This window comes from Rattus norvegicus, chromosome 2, assembly GCF_021556685.1.
Source record: "Rattus norvegicus strain SHRSP/BbbUtx chromosome 2, alternate assembly SHRSP_T2T, whole genome shotgun sequence".
Lineage (NCBI taxonomy): Eukaryota > Metazoa > Chordata > Mammalia > Rodentia > Muridae > Rattus > Rattus norvegicus.
This window is the reverse complement of record NC_141535.1, coordinates 175,875,122-175,902,428: the sequence shown is the minus strand read 5'-3', so window position 1 is coordinate 175,902,428 and position 27,307 is coordinate 175,875,122. Positions and strand designations below refer to the sequence as shown.

At 42.5% G+C, this 27,307-nt stretch overlaps 1 protein-coding gene, 1 long non-coding RNA gene and 2 other non-coding genes across 10 annotated transcripts in view; 1 reads left to right on the top strand and 3 right to left on the bottom strand.

The window, feature by feature from the left end:
• Positions 1-15,153, bottom strand: part of Khdc4 (KH domain containing 4, pre-mRNA splicing factor) — a 28,508-nt gene extending 13,355 nt beyond the window's left edge. For 2 of the 7 annotated variants that reach the window (XR_015665549.1, XR_015665551.1), the window contains exons 1-10: positions 15,057-15,153; positions 14,378-14,597; positions 11,259-11,387; positions 10,548-10,627; positions 8,134-8,186; positions 7,661-7,824; positions 4,661-4,872; positions 3,500-3,560; positions 2,444-2,501; positions 1,962-2,114 (exon numbers count right to left, since the gene is read on the bottom strand). Coding sequence is in view for 2 of the 7 variants with exons in the window: in NM_001399238.1 (NP_001386167.1) it covers positions 1,962-2,215; positions 2,444-2,501; positions 3,500-3,560; positions 4,661-4,872; positions 7,661-7,824; positions 8,134-8,186; positions 10,548-10,627; positions 11,259-11,387; positions 14,378-14,597; positions 15,057-15,094 (1,269 nt within the window). In the remaining 5 variants the exon portion in view is untranslated. 7 annotated transcript variants of the gene reach the window in all.
• On the top strand, positions 6,730-6,839 carry Rnu6-632 (RNA, U6 small nuclear 632). The gene has a single exon (XR_015678888.1). It is a non-coding gene; the product is annotated as a U6 spliceosomal RNA (small nuclear RNA).
• Scarna4 (small Cajal body-specific RNA 4) lies at positions 7,191-7,318 on the bottom strand. Its single transcript, XR_015679265.1, has one exon.
• A 6,112-nt stretch (positions 15,154-21,265) lies between the features above and the next one.
• Positions 21,266-26,903, bottom strand: LOC147996349 (uncharacterized). The gene is made up of 2 exons (XR_015676378.1): positions 25,896-26,903; positions 21,266-24,153 (listed from the first exon to the last, which is right to left on the bottom strand). It is a non-coding gene; the product is annotated as an uncharacterized LOC147996349 (long non-coding RNA).
• Positions 26,904-27,307: the final 404 nt, after the last annotated feature.

Here is a 27,307-nt window from a genome sequence, read left to right as displayed (position 1 = left end):
TTTACAACAAGTTACATATTTAAACACAATCAAACTTTGAGAAAAAGTTTTCGGATGACAACTATCGCAATAAATCTTTGGCTTCCATTGACAGAGAAACTGTTCATGGTAAGAGCCTAGGGATGGAGGAATTGTAATAAGATAAAGATGGTTCCACTGACTCAGGAGCATTGCTCAGGACTGGGGGGGATTCAAGGAAAGGCTGGCTCCATAGAATAGCATTAGGTATCCACTCACAGCCTTCTGGGTAGAAAACAGGCAACATGCATATCCCTTCCATTGAAGAGGAAAGCTACTTGTTTAACAACTCAGCTTTCTGCAAACTGCACTATACAGCTGTTGGAGGTGGCACATTCCTTTAATTCAGAGGTAGAAAGCAAGTGGATCTCAGTGAGTTTAAGACCAACCTGCTTTACAGAACAAATTCTAGGATAGTCACAGCTCCTACAGCATCCAGACACCTGCACACCCACAGAAAATCCTACCCTCAAGCACCATCCACAGGTAGGAAGAGACAGAAAATCCCATGGAACTGGGATTGCAGGTGACTGTGAAAGCCTAATAGGGAACCAAGATCAGGTCCTCTGCAAAAACTGAAAGCACTTTAACCTCTGAGCCACCTCTCACGCCTCAGGCTGGTTTTACTTTGTTGGTGGTGAGTTTTTTGGGTTTTTTTGTTTGTTTTTTGTTGATATGCAGTTTCTTGCTGACCTGAAACTCTCCAATCAAGCTAAGCTGTCCAGAGGGCCACAGGATCAACCTGTCTATGCCTTCTACCATTAATATCATAAACACATGCTATCACACCTAGATTTCTTTTTAAATTTTTGTTATTATATATTTTTGAGACAGAGTTTCACTATGTAGCCTTTGCTGGCCTCTACCCACCATGCCCAGTCCTTCATTCAGATCTTTTTACATGGCTTCAAACTCAAGTCTTCATACTTCTTCATACTTGTATGGTAGATACTTGAGTGGCTGAGCTTTTCCCAGTCACTGAAATGTTTATTGCTAAGATGAGACTAGAGAGCTCAGAGCGAACCAAAATGGGAGGTGAAGACAGGAATTTCAGACATTTAAGGCCAGCATGGATTACGTAAGACCACTTCTGTCACGGAGTCTGATGACCTAAGTTCAGCTCTGGAACTTAGTCTGAAGCTTACAGAATTGAAAGAAACAAAGAACCCACTTCCACTCTTACACAGTGCCCTGTGACCTCCTCACATGCGCAGTGGCACGCATGCACACAACAATCCACATCATAAAAAACAAATATGGGCTGGAGAGATGGCTCAGAGGTTAAGAGCCTTGGTACTCTTGCAGTGACCCCAGGTTTAGTTTCCAGAAACAGCTAGAATCTTACATGCACTTTAACTCCAGATTTTGGGTATCTGACCTCTCTTCTAGCTGCTACAGCATAAATACACATACACGTGGTGCATGCATATGACATACACACACATACATACATATATACACACACATACATACAAATATATGAAAATAAATACACATTAAAAAGATAAAAAGACCTGTTTGGTTCCAAGCACTAAGAGGTGTGTGCTGGAGAGCAGGAACTCACACTGACCTGCCACTTATATATCATAATTAACGAATGCACTCACATTCATTAGTGTTTTCTACAGCTTTTGTACAGCAACAAGAGCACTATGACAGAGGCTGTAGAGCCCTCACAGTCTAGAACATTCGTCACTAAGTGTTTTATACAAAGTCTGCCAATGACCTCATGAGATACAACTAATTGGGGGCATATGAAGCTAAAAAAAAAAAAAAAAAAAAAAAAAAAAAAAAAACCTGTGGAAATGGGAGAAGATATTATCCCAAAGTCCTCAGTGAGTTGGCATAGGGACACAGAAGACAACAGGGCAAAAACCAGAATAGGACTAATTTCTAGAAAGCACCCTTTCCTCAATAGCGTATTACATATCCTGGCATCCTACCTGTCCAGTGCTAGCTGGAGGTTGCACTTGTGTTATCGGATACTGTGTTGGCACAGGTGGGACTCCAGTAGGTAATGCTGGCAAGACTCCTGGTGCCAATGAAACAGCTGGTGGCACTATGCTTGGTACTCCATACGGAGGCTGAACTGGCTGCTGAGGAGGGGGAACAACAGGGTAACCAGACTGATAGCCATTGGATGGATAATATGGTGGTTGAGGAGGGATACTACTTATAGCAGAGGGTTGTGTATAGCCTGAGGGGGAAGAAAAAAAGCGTTTAATCAGCTGCAGCAAAATGAAACATTTTACCTGATTATTAAACAACACCTAGGAAGATAAACACTGAGGCAAGAATGGCTTTCTAAATTACTCTAAGTTGAAAGGACCACCACCAGTGCCCTGGCACAACTAGTCTAGCCTCAAGGATCACACTTACATAAACATCGGTACCAAAATATCTTGACACTTAAAGCCATACACACCTGGTAATGGTACAGCAGTATTTATTTGATTCACAAATCTAGAATACTCAGCATGAACCTAGAAAAATGAGTAAAAGAAAGTTAATAAAGGTCAGTCCCAAGTGACTTCATGTTTAGAATACCATTATATACTAAATTAAAGCAATGGAGAATTAAAATATTTCCTCTGATGCACTGATTCAGTGAGTTAAAGGGACTACTAAATTGTATGTAAATTCCATACATCAGCAGGAAGCACAATTCTAAACAACCAAACCACTCAATCTGGAACAAAGTCATTCCAAGACCCATAGCCAAACATTAAGGAGGAGCTTGGGGAATCTCTTGTGAAGAGGGGGAGGAAGAACTTGAAGAAGCCAGGAGTTAAGGAGACACAAGAAAACCTACAGAATCAAATATCCTAAACCCATAGGGCATCACAGAGATTGAATTGCCAACTAGAGTATGTGCATGGGATGGACCCAGGACCGCTGCACATGTGTAACACATGTTCAGCTGGGTTCTCACGTGGAACTCCTACAGCTGGAGCTGGAGAGAGCGATCTCTAACTATATTTACCTGCCTTTGAACCCCTTACCCCTATCTGGGCTGCACTGTCCAGCCTTAATAGTAGATGCCCCTACTCTTCCTGAAACTTGATACTCCAAGGTTGGTTGATATCCATGGGAGGAGTCAGGAGAGGGTGGATGGAGGTGAAGGGAGGAGAGGAAGGAGGGAAAGCTTCCATCAGAATGTAAATACATAATTTATTAATAATAATAAAAATGTACTACAGGTTGCCTGTGGTCAATCTTAGCGAGGCATTTTCTGAGGCTTGCTCTCTCTGATGACCCTATGCTGTGTCAAGTTCACATAAAATTACCCAGCAGTCACCATCACTATATGTAAAGTTGATCTACTCTCTGTGTTGCAGAGAGCTCACTAAATTTAATAGAATTAAATCTTAATTTACTTTTAAAGACCATGCCAAAGTCCAGTCTGGTTATAGGTCAGTGCTAGAATATATAAGTGTGTACCTAGACCCTGATTTCCACCCCCAGCAACACACAAACTCACTGTTTGTAAGAGATTCTCGCAGAGCTTCTTGGCAGCAGCCAGGCCTTCAGGTTTGGGATGACTATAAATAAGAATAAACCACAAAATCAGAGAACGAAGTTAGAGACTTGTGTTTATGCTTGTGGGCACACTTACCTTGGAATATTCATTAAAGCTAAAATCTAGCACACTGAAGTCATTAAATAGGAATGAATATAAAGATAAGCTTATTTTGTTTGTGGTTTGAGATAGGGTGTCACTATGTAGCTCTGGCTGTCCTAGAACTGTGTAAATTAGGCTAGCCTCAAACGCAAAGATCCACCTGCCTCTGTATCCCCGTGTGCTAGTAGGATTAAAGGGATTTGCTACTCCCCTACCCCATCCCAGCAACGTAAGTCTTTGCTATTTTATAGTACCATTCTCTGGATAATGGTTCTTTTGACATAAAGAGACAATAGAAGTACTAGAGAAATGTTTCAGCAATTAAGAGCAGTTACTGCTCTTACAGAGGAAAATTAGATTCACAACACCCATATGGTAGCTTAAAAACCATCCTTAACTCCAGTCACAGGTAACTTCAGTACCCTCTCCTGGCCTCTTCCTACACCAGGTACACACACAGTATATGTGTAAGCAAAACATTTTCCCCCCTCTCCCATTCCCCACTCCTCCCTGCTTCTATGAAGATGCTCCCACTCCCCATCCATTCCCACCTCAACATCCTAGCATTCCCCTACAATGGTTTTGCCATTTGCAGACATTGCTGCGATTGTGATATATAGAATTCTGAGAACTTTTCAGAGCCCTGATAGACGAGGGTCAGTGTTTGTTGGTTCTTTAGGGAGAAGTTGGTTACAGTTTGCTAGCAGACATGGTCAAAGAAACAAAGAGAAAGATTTAAGATTTAGAAAAACTCTTATCTCTCTCCCTCTATCTGTGTTCCTCTCTTACCTACTGTTAAGGGGAAACTGAGGAAATAAGAGTAGAAATAAGAAAAACCCACAAAAGAGCAAAAACAAGCTACAAAAGACCTTGGAATCCTGATTCTCCTGTTCCGACATCTGCGTGCAGGCTTTAACCACATCAGATTTCTCATTATTAACAAATTTCCTTTTTATTTTCAATGAACTATTTCAGCCTGTAATTACTGACAAGGACTTGTATATCCTGTTTTATCCATACCTGATATAAATATACATGGGTTCAAAAGCTTCTCGGCCTGAGGCTGGCTCAATGCAGCCGGAGCCTTTGCCTCGTAGGAAGACTTTGGCACCAGTTTCGATCTGAATGTGTTGCAAATAAGAGCAGCCTGGACCTTCCACTTTCTCCTTAACATTAAAAGTGGGCACAGCATGTTCTAGGCCCACAAATAGCTTATCTTGAACATAATGCATCTGTAAGGAAACAGAGCAGTTTGATTAGTAAGAGAAAAACAACAATGAAATAATCCTGTAGAAACTATTATACAAAGTAATGTAACCCTCTATAGACTTAGGACTACTTCATCATGGATTCTTGAAAATTTCCATCATTATCTCCAAGATTTACTCTTGGAGACAGTGTTGCTACAGCTCAGCTGTTTTGAAAGCCACTACAAAGCCTAGGTTGGCTCCATAAATTCAACCCTCTAGACCCAGCCTCCTAAGGAGGTTTAAAAGTGGAAGTTTTATACCAAGTTGGCCAAGGGTAGACTTGTGAGTGCTAATATTGTTAACTTTACTTATCTGGGAAGAGAAAATTTCACTTTTAAGAATTGCCTCGGGGCTGGGGATTTAGCTCAGTGGTAGAGCGCTTACCTAGGAAGCGCAAGGCCCTGGGTTCGGTCCCCAGCTCCGAAAAAAAGAACCAAAAAAAAAAAAAAAAAAAAAAGAATTGCCTCTATCAGACTGGCTTATAAGTGTGTCTGTAAGACAGTTTCTTGAATGTTAATTGGCCAAGACCACCCAAACCCAGGCAGGTAGGCCTGCAGACTGTGTTTAAAAAAAAAAAAACAGCTGGGGATTTAGCTCAGTGGTAGAGCGCTTACCTAGGAAGCGCAAGGCCCTGGGTTCGGTCCCCAGCTCCAAAAAAAAAAAAAAAAAAACCAAAAACAAAAAACAAACAACAACAACAACAAAAAAAAAAAAACAAAAAAACAACTGAGCCCAGCATATGGGCACATGCTTTTAACCTAAACTCTAGAGAAATAGAGTGGACCTTAGATTTTTGAGGCCAGCCTTGTCTACATAGTTAGTTCCAAGACAGCCAGGGCTACATAGTGAAACCCTGTCTAGGAGACAGTAGGAGCAGGTAGCTTTTCACAAAGGCTCTCCCTCATCTCTCTCCAGAAGAGGAAATGATTCCTACTTTATGGGTATAAAATGCCCATGATGCTGTCAAATCCCCATGGCTTTTAGCATGTACAAACAGCAGTTCTTGCATGTTGGCTAGTTTACTGTCCTGTCAGCCCACAGAAGAAAAAGCAAAGCTGATAGGATGCTCCTCCAGGAGAAGCAGTACTGAAAGCACCTGATTCACAAGTGGGAACTATCCCAGTGAACATTTAGATATTTAAAAAAAGGAGGAGAGGGTTGGGGATTTAGCTCAGTGGTAGAGCGCTTGCCTAGTAAGCGCAAGGCCCTGGGTTCGGTTCTCAGCTCCGAAAAAAAAGAAAAGAAAAAAAGAAGAGGGGCAAGGAGGGGTGGGGAGGAAGTCAGGAAAAAGAGGCAGCTAAGCAGGCTAGGGAGAACAAGCCAGTAAGCAGCAGTCCTATACTGATTAACGTTCTATCTTGTCATCCATCCATGATGGATTATAAACTGAGAGCTAAGGTTTATCTTCTTCCAGTTGCTTTTGGTCATGGTGTCTCTCATAGCAACAGATGCTAATCAGAATTAGGCCTCTGCCACATGTCCAGCTTTTGAGGAGTTTCTGGTGTGTAAGAACATAGCTTAATTGGTAGAGTGCTTGCCTAGCACCACATAAATAGGACATTGTAGCATTCGGTGCTAATTCCTGACATGTAAGGTGGAAGAGGGGGATCAGAAGTTTCTGGTCATCCTTTGTTACAGAGAGTTGACATCTAGCCAGGAGCCCCTAAGACCCTATTTTGTTTTCCTGGCTGTCCTGGAACTCATTTAGTAGAACTGAGAGATCCACTTGCCTCTGTCCCCAAGGGCTGGGATTAAAGACATGCCACCACATACCGGTCTTGCTCTAAGACTATGGCAATGAAACTTATATTGTAATGAAGTCTTAACACTTGTGGAGCTGTGCTCGCTCCGACAGCACATTCACTAAAAAACTGGAACGATACAGAGAAAATTAGCATGGCCCCAGTGCAAGGGCTGGACCCTTGCACTGTATAAAGAAACAAGCACAATAGCACACATTCTAGCACTCATGAAGTAGAGGTAGGAACAACCAAAGTCAAGGTTACTGAGGCTATTCTGAGGTACATGAGAAGAACTTATGGAGTTTTGGGAAGAGTACTGTCTAGCATTCTAAGCTTTGCTTGACCAAATCAGTACCACAAAACCTAAAACTCTTCATATACCTCTATCTTACCTACAAAATAATGATTCTAGTCAGCAGTTATTTGAATAACCACCCCCCAACACACACACACACACACACACACACACACACACACACACACACACACACCCCAGAATACAGTGTTGATTACGCATACCCACTTTTCTTCAATAAGAACTAGTAAAGGCAGTACTGGAAATGTTGGGTAGTACAGTGAGCCCTGTGGTTTTCTCCAATAAGGGCTGCTCTCTCCACCCCTTTGTCTAGGAGGAGTGTATCAGCAAAGTCTTGCTTCATCAGACTCCGCCTTCTTGGTCCTCCAGTTAACAGTTTTCAAATGCAAATTACGACTGTTTTCACATTATACAAATAAGCCCTTTAATCTAGCTGCCCCTTCATTTTAAAATCCTATCAACATGAAGACTTTTACTTAGATACAATTGGTCTATAATATTATAGACTACTTACAGCTTACACACTTTTAACTCCAAAGCCCAAACAGTCATAACTACTGAACAATGACCCTGCCTCAAGAAAATATGTATAAATAAATAAAAATAAAAAAGCAGGTAGTTCTCAGGTTGGAACTTCAGAATTGTTTTTCTTCCTATGTATTACTGTGCAAAGTCATTTTTATAGCACCAACAACCTCTTGCCAAAACCTACTCCTGACTGGAAGGAAGGCTTCTGGTTAACAGCAGGCGACAGCTGAGCAATGGGAGCTGGCTGGTGATAAACAGTGACTGTTGCACCATTGAAAGTTGGACTTGTCCCTGTGGCAGCCTTCACTACTCCATTGGTGATTATTTCTTTGATTCGGTTTACAGCTCCTAGGGAAAAATTACAGACAGTAAGATACCACACAAGGGGGCTGGAAATACCACTCTGTCAACAGAGTAGTTACACTGCACTCATGAGGCCCTAGGATTGAGATCTAGCACCACGATAAATAAAGTAACTATCCCAAAGAATGAGCTAATGTCCAATGTACCATTATTTAACTCAATTTTTAGATTCCACAAATAATGCAGCTCCCATCTCCACAAAGTTCATAAACAGCAGTTAATCAAAGACAGTAAATAATGTTGTCAGTTTTGTACTTTGCTTGCAAGAAGTCACACAAGCCAAAAATTACTTACTGTCTACTAACTCCCGTGTCTGTCCCTGAACATGAAGATACAATGGACGATCTCTGTAAAAACAAATATGAAAGATTGATCCCAGAGCTAGGGAGATAAGATTAGTTAGTAAAATACCTGAATTTGATTCTCTAAAACCCATTTTAGAGAAGCCAGGTATGTAATCCTAATATTGGGGAAGCAGAGAAAGAAAGGAGAATTCCCTGGGCTCACTGCTCAGCCAACTTGGCCTACTTAACGAGTCTGAGGCCCATAGAGAACCTACCCTAAAAATGTCTATTAGAACCAGGCATGGTGGCACACACACTTAAATGTCAGCACTCAGGAATGGAAGGCAGAAGAACCTCAAGTTTGGGACCAATCTGGTCTATATGCTTAAGTTTTAGTACAGCCAAAATTATGTAATGAGACCATGTAGCTGGGGGGAGGGGAGTTACAAGCCACTCCTGCTCTTTCAGAGAACTTCAGTCTGGTTCTCAGCTGCTGTACACAACAAAGAAACAGCTCGAGGAACAACACATATAATAAACAAACCTTTAAAGAAAAAAGACAGACACTCAGGCATTCACATGTCTGTACAGGGATTTACACACCTACACATATAAGAGCGAGTAGGGAGCTAATAATATGACTCAGAGTGACAAAAGCCTGTCACACAAACAGAAGGAACTAAATGTAAATACCATGAAAGCCAGGCCCTGGATGGGGTATAGATCCTGGGGACTCACAGGCCAGACAGTCTAATTAAAATAGTGCTGTGGAGGTTCAGAAAGAAGGTAGGTAACAGAAAACACCCAATGTCAACTTGTGGCCTCCTTATATGCATGAATTAACACACACACAGTCTCCCTCCTCTTCCCCTCTCCCTCTCTTTCCAGAACTTTTGAAATGGATCCTGAAAAGGATCAGGAGTTCAAAGTCACACTCAGCTATATATCAAGTTCAAGGACAGTCAGAGCTTCAAAAGACCCTGTCTTAAAACTGACAGTATAGGGTTGGGGATTTAGCTCAGTGGTAGAGCGCTTGCCTAGCAAGCACAAGGCCCTGGGTTTGGTCCCCAGCTGGGGGGGGGAGCAGGACACTGACAGTATAAAGAGATCTTACATACTAATTAATAGAAGGGAAACTTAAAACTGAGATTAACTAGATAACTATAGATAACTATAGCCTGTGACTATTATAGGGCCACGAAATAAATGTGAAAGGTTTGGGAATTTAGCTCAGTGGTTGAGCCTGTGGTTAGTTAGTATCTAGATTACTAGGTTCAGTTTCCAGTGGGAGATGGGAATAGGTTTTATAACACAGTACAAACCCATCTGTGGGTCTCACTAGATAGCACTGATTGTCCTGGAACTCATGACACAGACAAGGCTTCATAGAGAGATTTACCTGCTTCTGCCTCTCAAGCATAAGGTGCTCACTACTATACCTGACACTTGGAGACTATTTCTATGGGAAAGAGAAACAGGTGTTGCTGTGCGTGTGATTCTGTTCCTGTGTACAGGATACAATGAAAGCCAGTGCTCATGCCTCAAGGTTCTTTTTAAAAAAAAATATGTGTATAGGCCTTTTGCATCCACATGGGTCTGTAGACCATATGCATACCTAGTGCCCACAAACAGTTGTGAACCACCATGTAGTACTAGGCATTAAACTCAGGTTTTCTTCAAAAGCAGCAAGTACTCTTTAACCCTTGAGCCATCTCTAGACCAGAATGGCCATTCTTTTTTCGGAGCTGGGGACCGAACCCAGGGCCTTGCACTTGCTAGGCAAGTGCTCTACCACTGAGCTAAATCCCCAACCCCCAGAATGGCCATTCTTAGGTCTCTCACTGAAACCTGAAGTTTACCAATTCAGCTATTCTGGCTGCCAGGAAACCCTAGGGAACTTTTTCAGCTTCTCCAAACCTGAGATTATAGACACAGGCTCCTGCTACTGGATGTTCAAACTCAGGTCCTCTTCATTACAAGCACTTTGGAGATTGAGATTTCTCCCCAGTTCACACAAATGTTTTAAGTATTAATCGGATCATGCACATTCGTAGTTTTTATCTTTAAAAAAACATGAAGTGGGGCTGGAGAGATGGCTCAGCGGTTAAGAGCACCCGACTGCTCTTCCAGAGGTTATGAGTTCAATTCCCAGCAACCACATGGTGGCTCACAACCATCTGTAAAGAGTTCCAATGCCCTCTTCTGGTGTATCTGAAGACAGCTACAGTGTACTTATATATAATAAATAAATAAATCTTTAAAAAAAAAAAAAAAAAAGGAGGGCACCACCATTGCCCAGCCTTCTAAAAAAAAAAAAAAAATGAAGTGGAATAGAACAGCACTAAACACTCTTAGTACAGGTTACCTAAGAAAAGCAAGCAAGTCACGGACATCCTGTCTGTCCCCAAATCATAGTATACACACCCAGGTCCCACTTTGGCCTTCTCCTCCGTCGTCATGAACCGTCCCCGAGTTGACACAGCAGCCCCACTAAGCCGACTGATCTAAAAAAAGATAAATTCTATTAAAAGGTACACAAGAGGGTTGGGGATTTAGCTCAGTGGTAGACCGCTTGCCTAGGAAGCGCAAGGCCCTGGGTTCCATCCCCAGCTCCGAAAAAAAGAACCAAAAAAAAAAAAAAAAAGGTACACAAGCACTAAGGTACCACAAGTATATAGTAACTATAAAATTCAAAACAAAACTATAATGTAGTATTAAGGTATTTCAATTGAGTAGAGGACTACTTCTCCCATTTATTTCACCAAGTATAAATTGTTCTCTATCTGAAATTTTGATTGTATCAAACCCAGAGAGGTATGTTTGTAATTCTTTTGGTCACTTTCTGTGTTTTATTATTTCCTTACACATAATCTTCCCATGTCTTAAGTCTTATGATTTGTCTTTATAAAACCCTCAACTTTTTCCTGAATGACTACAGTTCCTTTTCATGCTATGGTTTCTCTAACCTGAGTTTGAAGTCCTTAAAAGGAGAGAGAGAGAGAGAGAGAGAGAGAGAGAGAGAGAGAGAATGAGAATGAATCAGCAAATCCAGACCCACTCAGGAATCCTTGTGTTCAGAAGTACCTTTCTGAACTCACTTTCCACCCTCACCCAAGTGCCCCAATTCCCACACACCTCATCCTGCGTCTGTCCTCGTGTCAGCAAGTTCCTACACGTCAGAGGTACGTCATTGATTTCTACTTCTGCCACCACCAGATCATCTTTGCTTTTATTGCTAGTTAGGCTTTTGCCAGGAGCCTGAAGCTACAAAATAGAAGAAATAAATGAAAATAAAAGCTTTGATAATGATTTTAGTTGTCTCATTTACAGCTATCTCAAGTCCCACCTACTTTCTGTTTTTTCTTTGCCTACCAACAAAAACGTTTCTATCTGGATATTCTTCACAAATGGTATAAAATAGAAATAAAACCTCACTTAAATGACATTATAGAACCAGCAAGCTCAGTTAATAAAGGCACTTGCCATACATGATCTATCAGAGTTCAGTCAAAAGAACAAAAACAAACAAAAAGCCCAAATAAGCCTCAGGTGTGAGCAGCAGGCGTTCTACCAAGTCTGTCCAGCCACCTAATAAATCTTTATGACATTATAGAAACTACCGACAAAAGGTCAGACTCCAGCAACAAAACAGTCCTATGGCACCTGTGCCCATAAACACATATATACATACACATATATACAGATATGGGGGGGGGGGGTGTGCACTTTTAAAAAATATTTTTATAAAACATGTCAACCAGTGGCTAGAGACAGGGCTTGACAGTTAAAAGCACTGACTTCTGCCAGGTATGGTGGCACATGCCTTTAATCCCAGCCCTTGGGAGATAGAGGCAGGTGAACCTGTGAATTTGAGGCTGGCCTGGTCTACAAAGAGTTCACGGACAGCCAGGGATACAGAAAAACAGGGGCTGAGGGCAGTGAGGGAATGGGAGGACGGCACTCAACACACCTCACTGCTCTTCCAGAGGACAACCTAGGTTTAGTTCCCATTACCTACATGGTAGCTCACAATTATATGTGACCTTCAGTTTCAGAGGATCAGACACTAGACTATAACATAGTGCACACACATACATGTAGAAAAAAACACTCATATACATAATAAAATTAAATGATAGAGACTTAATTTAAAAAGCTCCCATCGTAGCACTAGGGAGGCAGAAGCATGGGAGGTGCACTGTGGGGAATATGAAGCAGAAGAGGACCCCTGTAAGTTCAAGGTCAGCCTGTAGAGTTCCAGGGCAGATAGCACTTTGTAGATAAACAACAAAAACTTTGATTTGGGGGTGGGGGTGGGATTGTTTTGTTTTTCCTTTTGTTTTTTAGACAAGGCTTGTTATTCACCCCAGAATCTTATGAAACCCAGACTGGTCTGAAACTTGCTATGTAGCTATAGATGACCACTCACTGTGTCCATTTTATGTGTGACAGGATCGAGCTCATACCTCAGGTGTGAGCAGCAGGCATTCTACCAAGTCTGTCCAGCTACCTAATAAATGTTTATGACATTATAGAAACTACCGACAAAAGGTCAGAGGTACTATGCTTCACAGGTCAATGTGCTGACTGTTTATGGAGTAAATTGTAAAAAGAAGACACACAACAACTCATATACCTCATTCAAGCTCTAGGAAGCGTATTTATGTAACTCCTTTCTTTTTTTAAAAAATACTTATTTAGTATGAGTACACTGTTTTTCTCTTCAGACACACCAGAAGAGGCATTGGATCCCATTACAGATGGTTGTGAGCCTCCAATATTGTTGCTGGGAATTGAACTCAGGACCTCCGGAAGAGCAGGCAGTGCTTAGCCCTGAGCCGTCTCTGCAGCACCTCAAGTCTTTTCTTTATAAACAAAGCAAGGTTTCAGTTTGAAAATTTAATTACACCGAGAATAGACTAAAATAACCAAATAATACACTCAACTTACCCAAGATAAAAACACACCTTAGTTCTCCATTTTTAACTCATATTTAATTGTATTTAATCATTAAAATACATATTTAAATTTAATTAGAGATAACTTTTTTTTGCTGCTTGCTTTTTTCCCTTTTTAGAGACAGGGAAAGATTCACTTGCCTCTGCCTCCTGAGTGCTGGGATTAAAGGCATGTCCTACCACTGTCCAGCTACGAGACTTTTAAAAAACTATTTTAGCTCTTGAGTGATAACCACATTAGCATGTGGATGTGAGTTTTAATTCCCAAAACACATGGATCAAGCCAAACCTGATATTTTGCATCTATCCTATCAATGCCCCTAACAGCAAGGTGGGAGGCTGAGAGGAATTATCCCTGGCCTAAAATAAACACAGCCGTAAACAGAGACTCAAGCAAAGTGGAAGGTAAAGACTGATACCAACGTTATCGATCCTCTGACCTCCTACATTCACCACAGCACTGGCATTTCCTGTTGACAAACACTTATACGTGACATACTAACACACTCAACTGAGGGTTAGCAAGATGCTCAGGGCTGACTGCCATGCCCGATGACCTCAGTTCAATCCCTAGATCCCTCACATAAACAAGCCCCAAATCCTATGACACTCGAGACACATATACAAATAAGTGTTTTTAAAACATTGACATGATTTACCAGAACTTCATGTTATCAGAAACATATTGCTTTAAATATCCATTTAAAAAAAAATCCAGAGTTAAGTTTGTAAGCACAAAGAACTTGTGGCGCATGCCTTTACTCTAGCTAGCACTTGGCAGAGACGGGTCTCTGTCCATTAGTTCGAAGCCAGACCACGGTTCCAGGGCAGCCAAGACTACACAGACTTGTCTTGAAAAACAAAACAAGGTAACTAGACCAATTAAAACTGCCTGACCTCGGGTTGGGGATTTAGCTCAGTGGTAGAGCGCTTGCCTAGCAAGCGCAAGGCCCTGGGTTCCGTCCCCAGCTCCGAAAAAAGGAAAAAAAAAAAGAAAAGAAAACTGCCTGACCTCAGGATGTGATGATGGAGCACAACACTTGAGCAACAGACAGAGGCCAGGGGCATCTCTGCGAGCAGGCCAACCTAGTCTATGTATATAGAGTCCCTGTCTCAAACAAGAAAAACCAAAGCCCATTGCCTTCTAAGAACAATTTAACAAGGGATCATCTAAAGACTCCCAAACCTAATCTTCACTCTGTTTTCTCCTTCATTAACCCCAATGATTACGCAACTGAAAGGTGAAAAGAAGGGGTAAAAATTACAAAAGAGCAGGGCGTCTAGCGCTCGGAATACCTTCTCGGCCGCATTCTGAGACGGTTTCAGCTTCCCTTTGGCCATGAGCATAGCATTGATCTTGGCGGCCACGGCGGCGGCGGCATCCAAGGCTCCTGAAGGAGCAGCGGTGGAGGCGCCCCCCGGGCTTCCCCCGCTGCTGGTGACTTCTCCACCTGGGGCCGCTGGCGGCAGGAAGAGAAGCGGCGCTGGAGCCGGCTGATCCCATTTGCTGCGGCGCCTACAGGTAGGAAAAGGAAAATACTAGGGCCTAAAGCCTTCCTTTGTGTTGTTCCCGTCGTACACTCTATCCCATTTCGCCTGTCATGTTCCATATACATGACCGAATTTCGTATCTAAAACTCTGGCACATTCCCCAGATTCCCACATCTTTCGATCCCCCGCCGAAACATTTCTTTTCCAGTCACTTCCACCCAAAGATTCAGCTCGGCTTGGATTCCTCTTGCGTTTGCCTTCTCCTTGGCTCGCCCTTCTAAAACACTCTGAGTTCCCTTCTCCCTCGCACCGCGGCCGGCCTTTTTCCGGGAGCCCGAGGCCTGCTCAACATTCTCTCCAGAACCCCGGCCTCAGCATACGGATACGTCCTACTTGAGGGCCTGTGCCCCCCAACACGCAGCCTCGCCGGCCTCCCTGCCCCGGCCCGTGCTCGCTGCCCCCGCCGAGCCCGCGAAGCCCTTACCCGCCAGCGGCAGGATGTGTCGCGCTCCCTGCGGACATGGCGGCCGGCTCTAGTCAACCACCCGCCAACTACCCACCACCGCCCTCCCGCCACTTCCGCCCAACGCGCTGACGCACACCCTCTTCCGGCCGTGAGGTATTGCGGTTCCGGTGAGAAATCTTGATTCCGATTGGATCCTCGGTAATTTAAAGCATCTGGCGTTTTTGTGACAGGAGTGCGGAGCGACTCTCGGTCTTGCTCCCTTTCCCTTAGTAAAAATGGTTGCTGTGCTTGATTTAAAAACGAGCTTCGGACTTGGAGAGTCCATTTTTATTATGGGCAAGCTAGTCGCCTGGAAGACATTTAAGAAAATGAATCCGACTTTCTCCGTGTTCTGTTTGCCCACGTGGAGACCCTGCCTGTAGCAGTGAACTGTTCCCTGCGACTTCAGCGCACTTCCTTTTTCAGTTTATGAAAAAGGAAATGATTCTTTCCAAAGGTCATTTGCAAAACTTTCTTTTTTTTTCTTTCTCTTTTCTTTTTGTTTTTTTTTTTTTTTTCCTTTAGGGATACGAGCTGCAGGGCCTCGGTTCTTGGTGGCCCTAAGCATAGCATTGATCTTGACAAAATCATAGGCACTTGGACAACTTGTTATGAAACAAGTAAAGTTGAAGAAAAACTGCTCAGTGTGGTGGGACTTCTAATAAAACGAAGCTAGGGACTGAGAGGTGGCCCTGCAGACAAAGGCACTAGTGGACAAACATGACGATCTAAGTTCGATCCCTGGAGCACACCTGAGAGTTGCTCTCTGATCTCCTCACACAAGCATAAATAAAGAAGTTAAGAACTGTCATGGTGGAGATTAAACTTCCAAAGTTATGAAATCCCCTTCTCTGAGGGCTGTGTGTTTATGCTTGGCTGCCACTTCAATATCCTAAAGAGCTTTGACTGCTAAGGAGATTTAAGTGAATCTAGAAAACAGAGCCTTAACATGTAGGCAAGTATTCTTCTAACAGAAAACAAACCAGCCCAGACTGCTACCTTACAGAGATGCTTACGTTCTGACATAATTCACAGAATAAAATTCACTTAAAAACTAAATAAGAGGTTTTGGCATATAATAAATATACGTTTGTGGCAGGGATGAAGACACTGCTCTGTGGTATCAACCACATTATTATGAATGAGGCGCTCCCTTAATCTTTTAGGGCTAGCCCTCCAGAAAGTTAAGTCCAAAGTTCAGTTACCAACACCTCACACAGTCCTGAGGAAACAGAATTTCCTGAATAATACCAGGCTTGAATATTTAAGTCATTTGTTTGACTAAAATCAGCATGGCGCTCGCTCTCTCTCTCTCTCTCTCTCTCTCTCTCCTCTCTCTCTCTCTCTCTCTCTCTGTCCCTCTCTCTCTCTCTCCTCTCTCTCTCTCTCTCTGTCCCTCTCTCTCTCTGTCTCCTCTCTCTCTCTGTCCCTCTCTCTCTCTGTCTCCTCTCTCTCTCTCTCTCTCTCTCTCTCTCTCTCTCTCTCTCTCCTTCCTCTGCCCTGCCCCCCCCCCAGGTCCTGGTGATACTATGTGAAAGGACATGAACCTGCAAGCACCACTGTAAAAGAATCTTTTATTCACCTGATGTAATTGTTTTAGTTCTTTCTGAACTCTGGCTGGCTGGTTCAACTCAGCTGGCTGGCTTAAAACTTTTCTCCAAGCTGACTGATTCAAACTGGTTTCTTTCTACTGTTTAATGAATTGCTCTGATTAGCTTTAAACAAACTCTGGCAATCTATTCTAATCTTCTGGCTTCTTCTCATTCTCTATTTGTTTGTCTTTACCTGTGTCTTGGTTGTTCTCTCTTCAACCTGACTGTAAAACTCTCCTGGTAAAACTGCCTCTGAATTCCATGACCTGACTGAAGGGAACTGAACTGGAGTTCTGAGATCAGAATGCTTCTGTCTCCTGAATACTGGGATTAAAGCTTTTCTTTAATGGACCTAAGCTTGCTTTTCTTACCTCAATCTTGCTGTTTACCAGGCTGGCTTTGAACTCAGAAATCTGCTTTCCTCTGTCTCCTGGGATTAAAAGTATGACTGTGGGGCTGGAGAGATGGCTCAGCGGTTAAGAACACCCCACCCGACTATTGGCCCGGAAAACGGGAAAGGGAATAACACTCGAAATGTAAATAAGAAATACTCAAGTTAATAAAAAAAAAAAAAAAGTGCTTGTCTTCAGAATGATGAGAGAAGTCTAGCAGAAACATACCTTGTTTACACTGACTTCTCCATGTCAGATTCTAGTGTTGTGTCATAAAAAAACAAACAAACCAAAACAAAACAAAACACCGGACTACGCTTCCAGAGGTCCTGAGTTCAATTCCCAACAAACACATGGTGGCTCACAACCATCTGTAAAGAGATCCGATGCCCTCTTCTGGTGTATCTGAAGACAGCTACAGTGTACTTATATATAATAAATGAATTTTAAAAAAAAGTATGACTGTATTCCAGTGGAATCATACAGACCTGGAAGGTCTTTGGATGTGATCTCTTGCCAGGGCAGCCATGTACTGAATTAAAATTCCTCTAATTCCTCTACACATCACTTTACTAAAACAGCATAAATCCTAACACCCATTAAACACTTTACCTAGAGTGTAGTCCTCACTCCACATCAAGGAAATAGAGACCATAACAGAACACCACAATCAATCACAATGAAGAGTTGTTAAGCCCAGACTTGATATATCTAGAAAACATTCCCACATCTATGGCTCAGAGAACATTGCCAAACAGAGGATAGAAGGGCTTAGAGCTGGAGGATCAGGGAGTTTGCTATGACATTGTGTCTCTTGGGAATGTCACAAGCTACACCAAAAGTTCTCACCATCAGCTGAACAAGGACAACACAACTTCATATGTCAGTTACCTGTCTTAAATTGGCCTTAAACTTGTGACCTTCCTACCATGTCTTTCCAAGTGCTAGAATTCTAGGCAAGCATCACCATGTCCAGCTTTTTAGCAACTCAGTGGTAGGTTGTTGGTACTGATGTTGGTTTGTAACCAGACCTGTAACCAAACTGATCTCAAATGTCTGATCCTTCTGCCTCCACCTTCTGAGCACTAGAATTACAGAGAGTACTGCTGTTGCCAGCGGCCTCTTCTGAGAAAAAAGCACATTTCATGTCTAAGCAAACGCTAATTCTTGGTACACTAAGGACAGGGAGACATCTCTAGCCCAATAAAGTTGAGTCTACTACTTCTTTCTTTTCTTTCTTTTTTTTTCTTTTTTCTTTTTTTTTCGGAGCTGGGGACCGAACCCAGGGTCTTGTGCTTGCTAGGCAAGTGCTCTACCACTGAGCTAAATCCCCAACCCCAAGTCTACTACTTCTTAAGAAGTAAATGTTGTAGGATATTTGATCACACTGTGAACACCGAGATTGTGTTATTTACTGGGGAAAAACAAAACAAAACAAAACAAAACTGGTTTTAATTGTGGTGTGGCTCAGTCTTAGCACACATCTTTATCCAAAAGCTTTCTGCTTAAATATTCTAAACAGGATTAAATAAAGTCAACCATAGGTCAAGAGGTGAAGCAAGCAATCAATTGACAGGAAGTGAACATAGGATTATTTAAAAAAAATTTAAGGGACTGGGGATTTAGCTCAGTGGTAGAGCGCTTACCTAGGAAGCGCAAGGCCCTAGGTTCGATCCCCAGCTCCGAAAAAAAAAAAGAACCAAAAAAAAAAAAATTAAAAAGTGAGGGAGTCAGCAGGACTGATAGACAAACACAGGAAGTAGACGGGAGGGACATTGAGTTTGAAAGAGGTTGGTTGAGACAGCTAGAGAGGGAATTCCTAATGGGACATCAGCTGAGGAGGAAGGTCAGCTGGGTGCTTTCTCTCCCTCTTGAGCTATGAGGCTTTCACCCTGGCATCTGGTTCCTGAGTCTTCATTGGTAAAATTGAGCAAATTAGATTTTGTTTAAAAAGTTGGTGCTCTAATGTGTGGCATGATTGCAAAGAGAAATCATGCCAGCTGGGCAGAAACTAAAATGCCATCAGATTTGGTGAGATACCTGGGAAGTCCTCAAGGACGGAATTAAATAATATTAAAAACTTTCCTTTAGGGGCTGGAAAAAAAGAACCCCAAAAAAAAACTTTCCTTTATAGTTATTATCGGGGGCTGGAGAGATGGCTCAGCAGTTAAGAGCACCAACTGCTCTTCCCGAGGTCCTGAGTTCAATTCCCAGCAACCACATGGTGGCTCACAACCATCTGTAATGGGGTTGGGTGTGTCTGAAGACAGCTACAGTGTACTTATATACATTAAGTAAGTAAATAAATCTTTAAAAAAAGTAAAAATATAGTTATTATCAGTCTAGTAATTCATATTTTATCCTTAACAGCCATAGTGGGTTTTGTGCCAAACATGGAAAATGGTTTGATAATTGTGCCAAATATGAAAAGAAGATTGATAAGATACTAGCCTTAGAAAGACTTATAGAGGGGTTGGGGATTTAGCTCAGTGGTAGAGCGCTTGCCTAGCAAGCACAAGGCCCTGGGTTCGGTCACCAGCTCCAATAAAAAGAAAAAAGAAAAAAAAAGAAAGAAAGACTTATAGATTAAGTAAAAATACTTAGTAACAGACAGAACAATTTAGACAACTTACTGTGCCACCTCATGATGAAACTGAAGAGGTGCAGCCCAAGGTTGTTAGAAAACTAACCTTAATTTATCCAGTTACTATACAAGACCTACCAGCAGATGACAGGCACCCCCAGGGTCATGATGCAATTAAATGGAGTCCTAGAAACATATTAGACTTGAGATGCTGCTTTTCATATGGTTTACTTTCACCCTATGTAAAACAGATATTAAGTTCATGGGCCACTCAGAACAGAACTATCCACCAGGACTGGAAAGATTTGGCAACAGTTACAATGGCAGACATGGTGGAAAGAGGAAGCCAGGGCCATAGAACAATGAAATAAGGCTAGACGTATTAATAGTTTTCGAAATCAGTTGCTGGGTGACAGTCAATATGCTGTTACAAAGGCAGCTTGAATTTGATGATCACACCTTGGTGCTGGCTTTTAGCAGTTTTAAATGCTTGGGACAAGATTGAGGAATCAGGAAAGAGGGCTGAGTCATTAACTAAAATTATACACGGCCCAAAAGAAGCACTCAAAGGGGCTGGAGAGATGGCTCAGTGGTTAAGAGCACTGACTGCTCTTCCAGATGTCCTGAGTTCAAATCCCAGTAACCACATAGTGGCTCACAACCATCTATAATGAGATCTGGGGTCATCTTCTGGCCTGCAGGCACACATGCAGACAGAAAGCTGTATGATGTATACATAATAAATAAATAAATATAAAAAAAAGAAGCACTCAAAGATTTTTTTTTGCAAAGATTGACTTCAGCTAAAAATGGAACAGCTTCAGATTCAGAAGTCAAACAAATACTAATGGAATCTTTGGCTATTGAAAATGTTAATTTAGAATGCAGAAGAGTGGTTGGGCCTTTAAAGACAAGGTTAGCACCAATAGGTGAATGGATTAGAGATATAGCTAATATTGGATTCCTATGATGCTAGTTTGATAGAAGTAATTTCTAAAAGTTTTAAGATAAATCAAAGTACCAGATGTTTTAATTGTGGTAAGCAAGGTCATTTGGAAAGGGGTTGTAGGCAAGGCATTCTGAGAAACAATGTTTCTTCTAGAGATAATCCAAAAAGAAGCCTTGTGTAGAGTGCAGAAGGTGTGGCAAAGGCCAGCATTGGAGTAAAGAATGCAGGTCAACAGGGACTAAAAAGAGGGACCTATTGACCTGTGGGGACCAAGGGAAAGATCGCAACATTGGGCTAACACGTGATTTATCGATGCTTCATCAACCACTGATGGAACTCACACCAATGGAAATGGCAGCTATCGATGGGGAATGGATGGTCGATACTGAGGGAGGAACCACGGCATCCGTGCAGCACTGTTGGCTATGAGACAAACAGCTAGGAAAGCAGAAGGAAAATCTCTGTCATCAGCTCATGGTTCCTGTGCAGTGGTTTAGCACCAAGGTCATCAAAATAGAAAACCACCAACTGGGAGGTGAATGGCAAAGATATCTGGTCATGGGAGGCACGAGTGAAAACAGCAGATCTTGGCAAAGACATCAAATTTTATGGAGCTCATTCTGGCAAGCGACAATAATGGAAAATTATGAAATAGTGGACAAGTTGGTATCTTTTTTTTTAAGATTTATTCATTTATTATATATAAGTACACTGTAGCTGTCTTCAGACACACCAGAAGAGGGCATCATATCTCTTTACAGATGGTTGTGAGCCACCATGTGGTTGCTGGGAATTGAACTGAGGACCTCTTGAAGAGCAGTCAGTGCTCTTAACCGCTGAGCCATCTCTCCAGCCCAGGCATCATGTTTAATTAAGACTAAAAATTCAAAATTTGCCAGGGAACAAATTCAGAATGTATCAATAAGAACAACAGATTGCACATTCAAACAATGTGAAAGTTTACCCCTAACACTAAAACTAAGGGGAAATGGAGAACCACATTTAACCAGGACAACCCTATGAGAATAAGTATTATGAGGAACCTACAGTCAGGCAAAGGTTCACACCTTAATTCCCAACACTAGGGAGGCAAAGGCACGCACACAAGAATTACAGTCATTTGCTGCTTGCAAATGGCAGGCTGAAATTCAAAGTGAACATCCTTTATGATCTAAGAATAAATACACTTAAACCTTGAATTTATACATAAAGAGATAGGGGAATATAGGTATATTTATCCACACATACTAAGGTATATTTAGTTTCAAATTTTCAAAAGAATTTTAAAAATTTTTATTGAAAGATAATACTTTTCTGTTGAAAAAAAAACAAAAAACAATTTTTTGTCCTAGGAAAAATATAACCCCCAGAAACGGAATCCCCCACCACAGTTAGTGTTGGGGCTGCTTTTGGTTTTATCTTTCCAGGAGAATAAAAGCATCCAACTAGGGGCTGGGGATTTATCTCAGTGGTAGAGCGCTTACCTAGGAAGCGCAAGGCCCTGGGTTCGGTCCCCAGCTCCGAAAAAAAAAAAAGAACCAAAAAAAAAAAAAAAAAAAAAAGCATCCAACTAAGGAAGCTGAGGCCACTGTACAAGGGAAACATCTGAAGAAAAAGGACGGATTGCCCTAAGAAAAAAAGTAAATTGGCCAAATTGTATCGCCCACCTCCAGCTGACCGACCTGATATCCCAGCTCAGAATTCCAGACTAACGCCTGCCCCAGCCTTGGGCCTTCCCACCAGACAACTACCCAATTTGGGCGGAGGAGGGGAGGGTCAGCCGGGTCAAACCCTTCCCTTCATTCTACTAAATGGCTGGTCCACCAACCGAGACCGATTCCCAAATGCTTGTCTCTGCTGCCCTCTGCAGGCATAAATGGTAAATGGTCTTCATGTGGTCCCATTTCAATTAAAAATTAAAGCTAGCGTTCAAACATGGATCTCTCCTCTAAACCTATGCATGTTTGTTAAAGGAAAATCCAAAATGTCTGTCTCAGATCAGAAGAGACACCTGGTATGGGACAGAGGAAAACCAAAAATAAGGGGCTATTCTATTGACACTAATCTCATAGTCTTTTGGTTTTCATTTGACTCTAAAAGTTAAGGTATAAATACTATCTCAAAAAACTATAAGGTTATTATGTATATAAAATTTTCTGTCCTGATGCTAGCAGTCATACAGAGTACTAATTCTAGAAATAAGCTTTATCCCTAGCTTCCTGTATGTGTTTTCAGGTTTGAACCTGAAGGGTAAAACTAGTAACAAATTTCTCTATCTTAGATGTATTTGACAGATTATGGTCCTCAGACCTTTCAGAGATCTGCTGAATATGGTATTTTTAAATGTTTACATTTTCTAAAATAAACAGTGACCATTCCTAACAGTAACCTTTGAGGTCTCCAAGAAGATGATGGGGCCCTGCGACAACAAAGCCACCTGGATTGTAGTACCGCTAACCACTGGGGAAAACTGCCCCATGCCTCTTCTGCCACCAGATCGGTGCAGACAGAGGACCCCTTTGGGTTGATGGCTGTGTTCTACCTAGCCAGGATTGCCACTGAACTGATGAACAACACCCAAAGGTCAGCTTCGGACTACAAACTGCTCAGGACATTCAAACTGCTGAATTCATACGAGATTGACAGGAACATTATATAGGACTTTAGACTCAAAAATATCTAATCCTAAACTGCCAAGAATAACCAATCTAAATATTGTGGAAAGGTTAGTGGAAATAGCTTCATTGTTGTAAATAGCTTTACTGTGCTAGAATTAAAACCTTCCTTTTTGAGGTTGGGGATTTAGCTCAGTGGTAGAGCGCTTACCTAGGAAGCGCAAGGCCCTGGGTTCAGTCCCCAGCTCCGAAAAAAAAGAAGAAAAAAAAAAAACAGATAACAAGAGGGAGTCAGGAGGACAGATAGAGAGATGCACAGGAGGTAGAATGGAAGGACATTGTGTTTGAAGGAGGTTGTTTGAGGGGGATTCCTGATGGGACATCGGCTGAGAAGGGAGGTCTGCTGGGTGCTTTCTCTCCTCTGAGCCAGCAGCCTTTCACCCCAGCATCTGTTTATTGGTAAAATTGAACAAATGAGATTTTGTTTTAAAAACACAAACAAACAGACAGACAAAAAACCCCACAAGAGTCATCTCTCCAGACCCTCAAAATTTGGCTCTGGTTCTCAAGACCGGCCTGGGCAACTTAGAATACTCTTCACAATCAAAGCTAAAGACGGCCGGCCGGGCACAGAGGTCAGCAGTAGAGCAGAGCAGAGGCTCGACCCTGAATCCCTAGCAACGCCAAGTCACAAAACCAAAGGCCTTGAGTCAGCAAGCTGTTTCCCACCATTCCGTATCATCATTCTTTCGCTTTATCCCTGCAGACAGAGCAGCGCCGGCGATCCGCACACTGATTTAGAGTCCACCTTATCTTCTCCCATTTAATTAAGATGAATTAAGGAGTGCAAAGACAGGCCTGGTAGCACACTTGTGTAATCCCAACGCTTGTGTGGCTGAGGTGGAAGGATCAAGAGGCCACTTTGGACAACGAAGCAAAGTCTCCTGTCAAAAATATAGCAAAAATCAGGAGTCAGCTGCATCCCTCTGCCTCAGGAAGACAAACACCTGGCATCGAGATGAAAACCTTCTTAGGACAGGAAGGCTAAGTTTCCCAAAATCACAGCCTGGGACGCCCCAAAATGTACCTGGCTCAAGAAAACGCATTCAGCAATGGGATCACCCCATTTCAGAGGTTTGTGGAGGGGGGGATTGCTGTTGTTGTGTTTGTTTGCTTTTGGTGTAGCCCTGCTTGCCCTGGAACTTACTCTGTAGACCAGGGTGGCCTCAGACTCAGAGCTCTGCCTGCCTCTGTCTCCTGAGTGCTAGGATTGAAAGCGTGCATCGCCGCCGTCCAGCTTCAAAGGTTCTAAAAGCCAGGGTTCAGGCTGATGTAGAACTGGGGTGGAGTATGACTGGACCAGCCTTGCTGCTCTAACTTCTCGGTTAGATGCTTCCATGAAACTAACAGGGAAGAGAGCAACGATGACCTGGCAGTTCCTTGGCCTTTGCTCCGTTCTTCCTGTTGCACACAACCGTGATTCACGTATTTGCATGGCTCAGTCGCATTCTGGTGCATAAGAACACCACAATTGGTTGTCCTACTCACTCTTCATGGATGACTATGTCCACCATTTGAATTATTTTCAACTTTTAGCTACCTCAAATAAAACTGGATATTTGTGTACATTTTTTTTTCTGTCAGATAAGTCCTCACTCTGTAGCCCAAGCTGGCCTCAAACTTCTAGCAGTTCCTACAATCCTTGAATTACGGGCTTAAGCCACCATGTCAAACTCGTTTATAAATCACTAGGTGAGCAGATATCATTCCCTTGTCTCTTGTGCAAATTAAGTAAAATGTTTGGAACATACAGTAAAGGGGTGTTTAAAAGGTGCCAGACTAGGGCTGGAGAGATGGCTCAGCGGCAAAGAACACTGACTATCCTACCAAGGGGTGGACTGCTCTTCCAAGAGACCTGAGTTCAAATCCCAGCAGCCACATGGTGGCTCACAACCATCTGTAATGGGATCTGATGCCCTCTTCTGGTGTGTCTGAAGACAGCTACAGTGTACTCATATATAATAAATAAATAAATCTTTAAAAGAAAAAGTTACAGCACAGGTAGGCTCAGACCCTCTGATCAAGGCTGGATGTGGCAGTTCAGGAGGAGGGAAGGGGTCCCTAGAGCAGGTGAAAGAGTCAGAGACACACTCAGTCCCACTGTTAGGAGTCACATAAAACCCCAAGCTAAACAACCACAGCATATGTGCTGAGAACCTAAAACAGAACCCTGCAGGCTCTGTGACTGTCACTTCTGTCTCTGTGAGTCCCTATAAGCCCTGCTTAGTGATTCTGTGGGCCATGTTCTCCTGTGTCCTTGACTCCCTCTGGCTCCCACAATCCTTCCTCTTCCTCTTCTGTGGGTTTCCCCACGGTCCACTTAATGTTTGACTGTGGGTCTCTGCATCTGCTCCTGTAGTCAATCTTTTAATTTAGACATTCTAAAGGAATATAGCATTATCTCGTGGTCTTAGTATACACTTTCTTTCTTTTTTTTTTTCTTTTCTTTTTTTTGGAGCTGGGGACTGAACCCAGGGCCTTGCGCTTGCTAGGCAAGCGCTCTACCACTGAGCTAAATCTCCAACCCAGTATACACTTTCATACCAATAACAATGTGGATCATCTCATTACTTCTTTTTTTAATATTTTAAAGTTATTAGTTTAAGTCAGTGGTGGTAGTACATACCTTTAATCAGGAAGCAGAAGCAGGAGGATCTCTGAGTCTGAGGCCAGACTGGTCTAGAGAATGAGTTCCAGGATTCCAAGGGCTACACAGGGAAACTCTGTCTCAAGGAAAAAAAAAAAGGAGAGGGGCTGAAGACATGATTTAGCAGTTCAGAGCATCAGAGCACTGAATGTTCTTCCTAAAGGACACAGGTTCAATTCCCAGCACTCACTCACATGGCAGCTCATAACTATCTGTTCACTGCACACTTCACTTTGGAGAGTAGACGAATTGCTGAGTGGATGTGTGTTATTGACAGGAGTGTGGCCACGTGAACTGCAATACCTCAAGCTCATTGGAATGGCAAAGCCTCTTCAGGTCAGGCTCAGAGGAATGGCAAGGCCGTGGTCTAGTGCCAATGCTGACCTTGTGTACAGAAAGTACCAACCACAGCTTCCTCCTCACAGAGGACTGCAGCCTGAGACTGCTGTCCTACAGAGACCCCTTACCAAGATCAACTAACTCAAGTCTGGCTATATATAATAAACTCGACTCCTTGTTCAGTGATATCCAATGAACATTCTGAGTTTCTGGATCGCTGGTGCACCTCTCTGGAGAGCACGACCCTGATGATCCCAGCATTTCTGTACAGGCATCTGTCATTTCTTCATTCCCTGTCACCAGAGAAAGGTCAGTCCCTAACCCATGCAGTTTACAACACCTAACCACCGAGCCATCTTTTTTTTTTTTTTAAACAGGGTTTCTCTGTGTAGACCTGACTGTCTTAAAATTCACTGGCCTCCAACTCACAGTCCTGGCATTAAAAGCACTCACCACCACCACTGTACAAAAGATCCACTTTGAATCCAGATTTTTTGAGGTTGGAAAATACATCTTTAATCTGATGGCAGCCTATATAAAGGATGTGGAGGAAGAAAGCTGCTCTCTCTTCGAGTGCTTGCCCTTACTCTCTGTGGCAAATCCATCTTTTCACTGCCATTAGAGACGACTTCTTTCAGGAATCCATATACTGACGACCAGCTGAGGCATCTCTTTTTTTTTTCTTTTTTTCGGAGCTGGGGACCAAACCCAGGGCCTTGTGCTTGCTAGGCAAGTGCTCTACCACTGAGCTAAATCCCCAACCCCGAGGCATTTCTTTTGATAGATAGATAGATAGATAGATAGATAGATAGATAGATAGATAGATAGGTATTCAGTCTTGTTCGTCTAGAACCATAATATACCTCCCACTTGATATGTAGTCAGATATGACCCTTAACTTTTGAGACTCCTGCTTCCATGTCCCAAGTTCTGGGACTGCAGGTATGTGCCACCATTCCTGGTTCATGTACGGATCAAGCCCTGAGCCTCATATAGGGTACATAGACACTCAACCAACTGAACTACATTTCTAGCCCCAATGTATGTTTGTT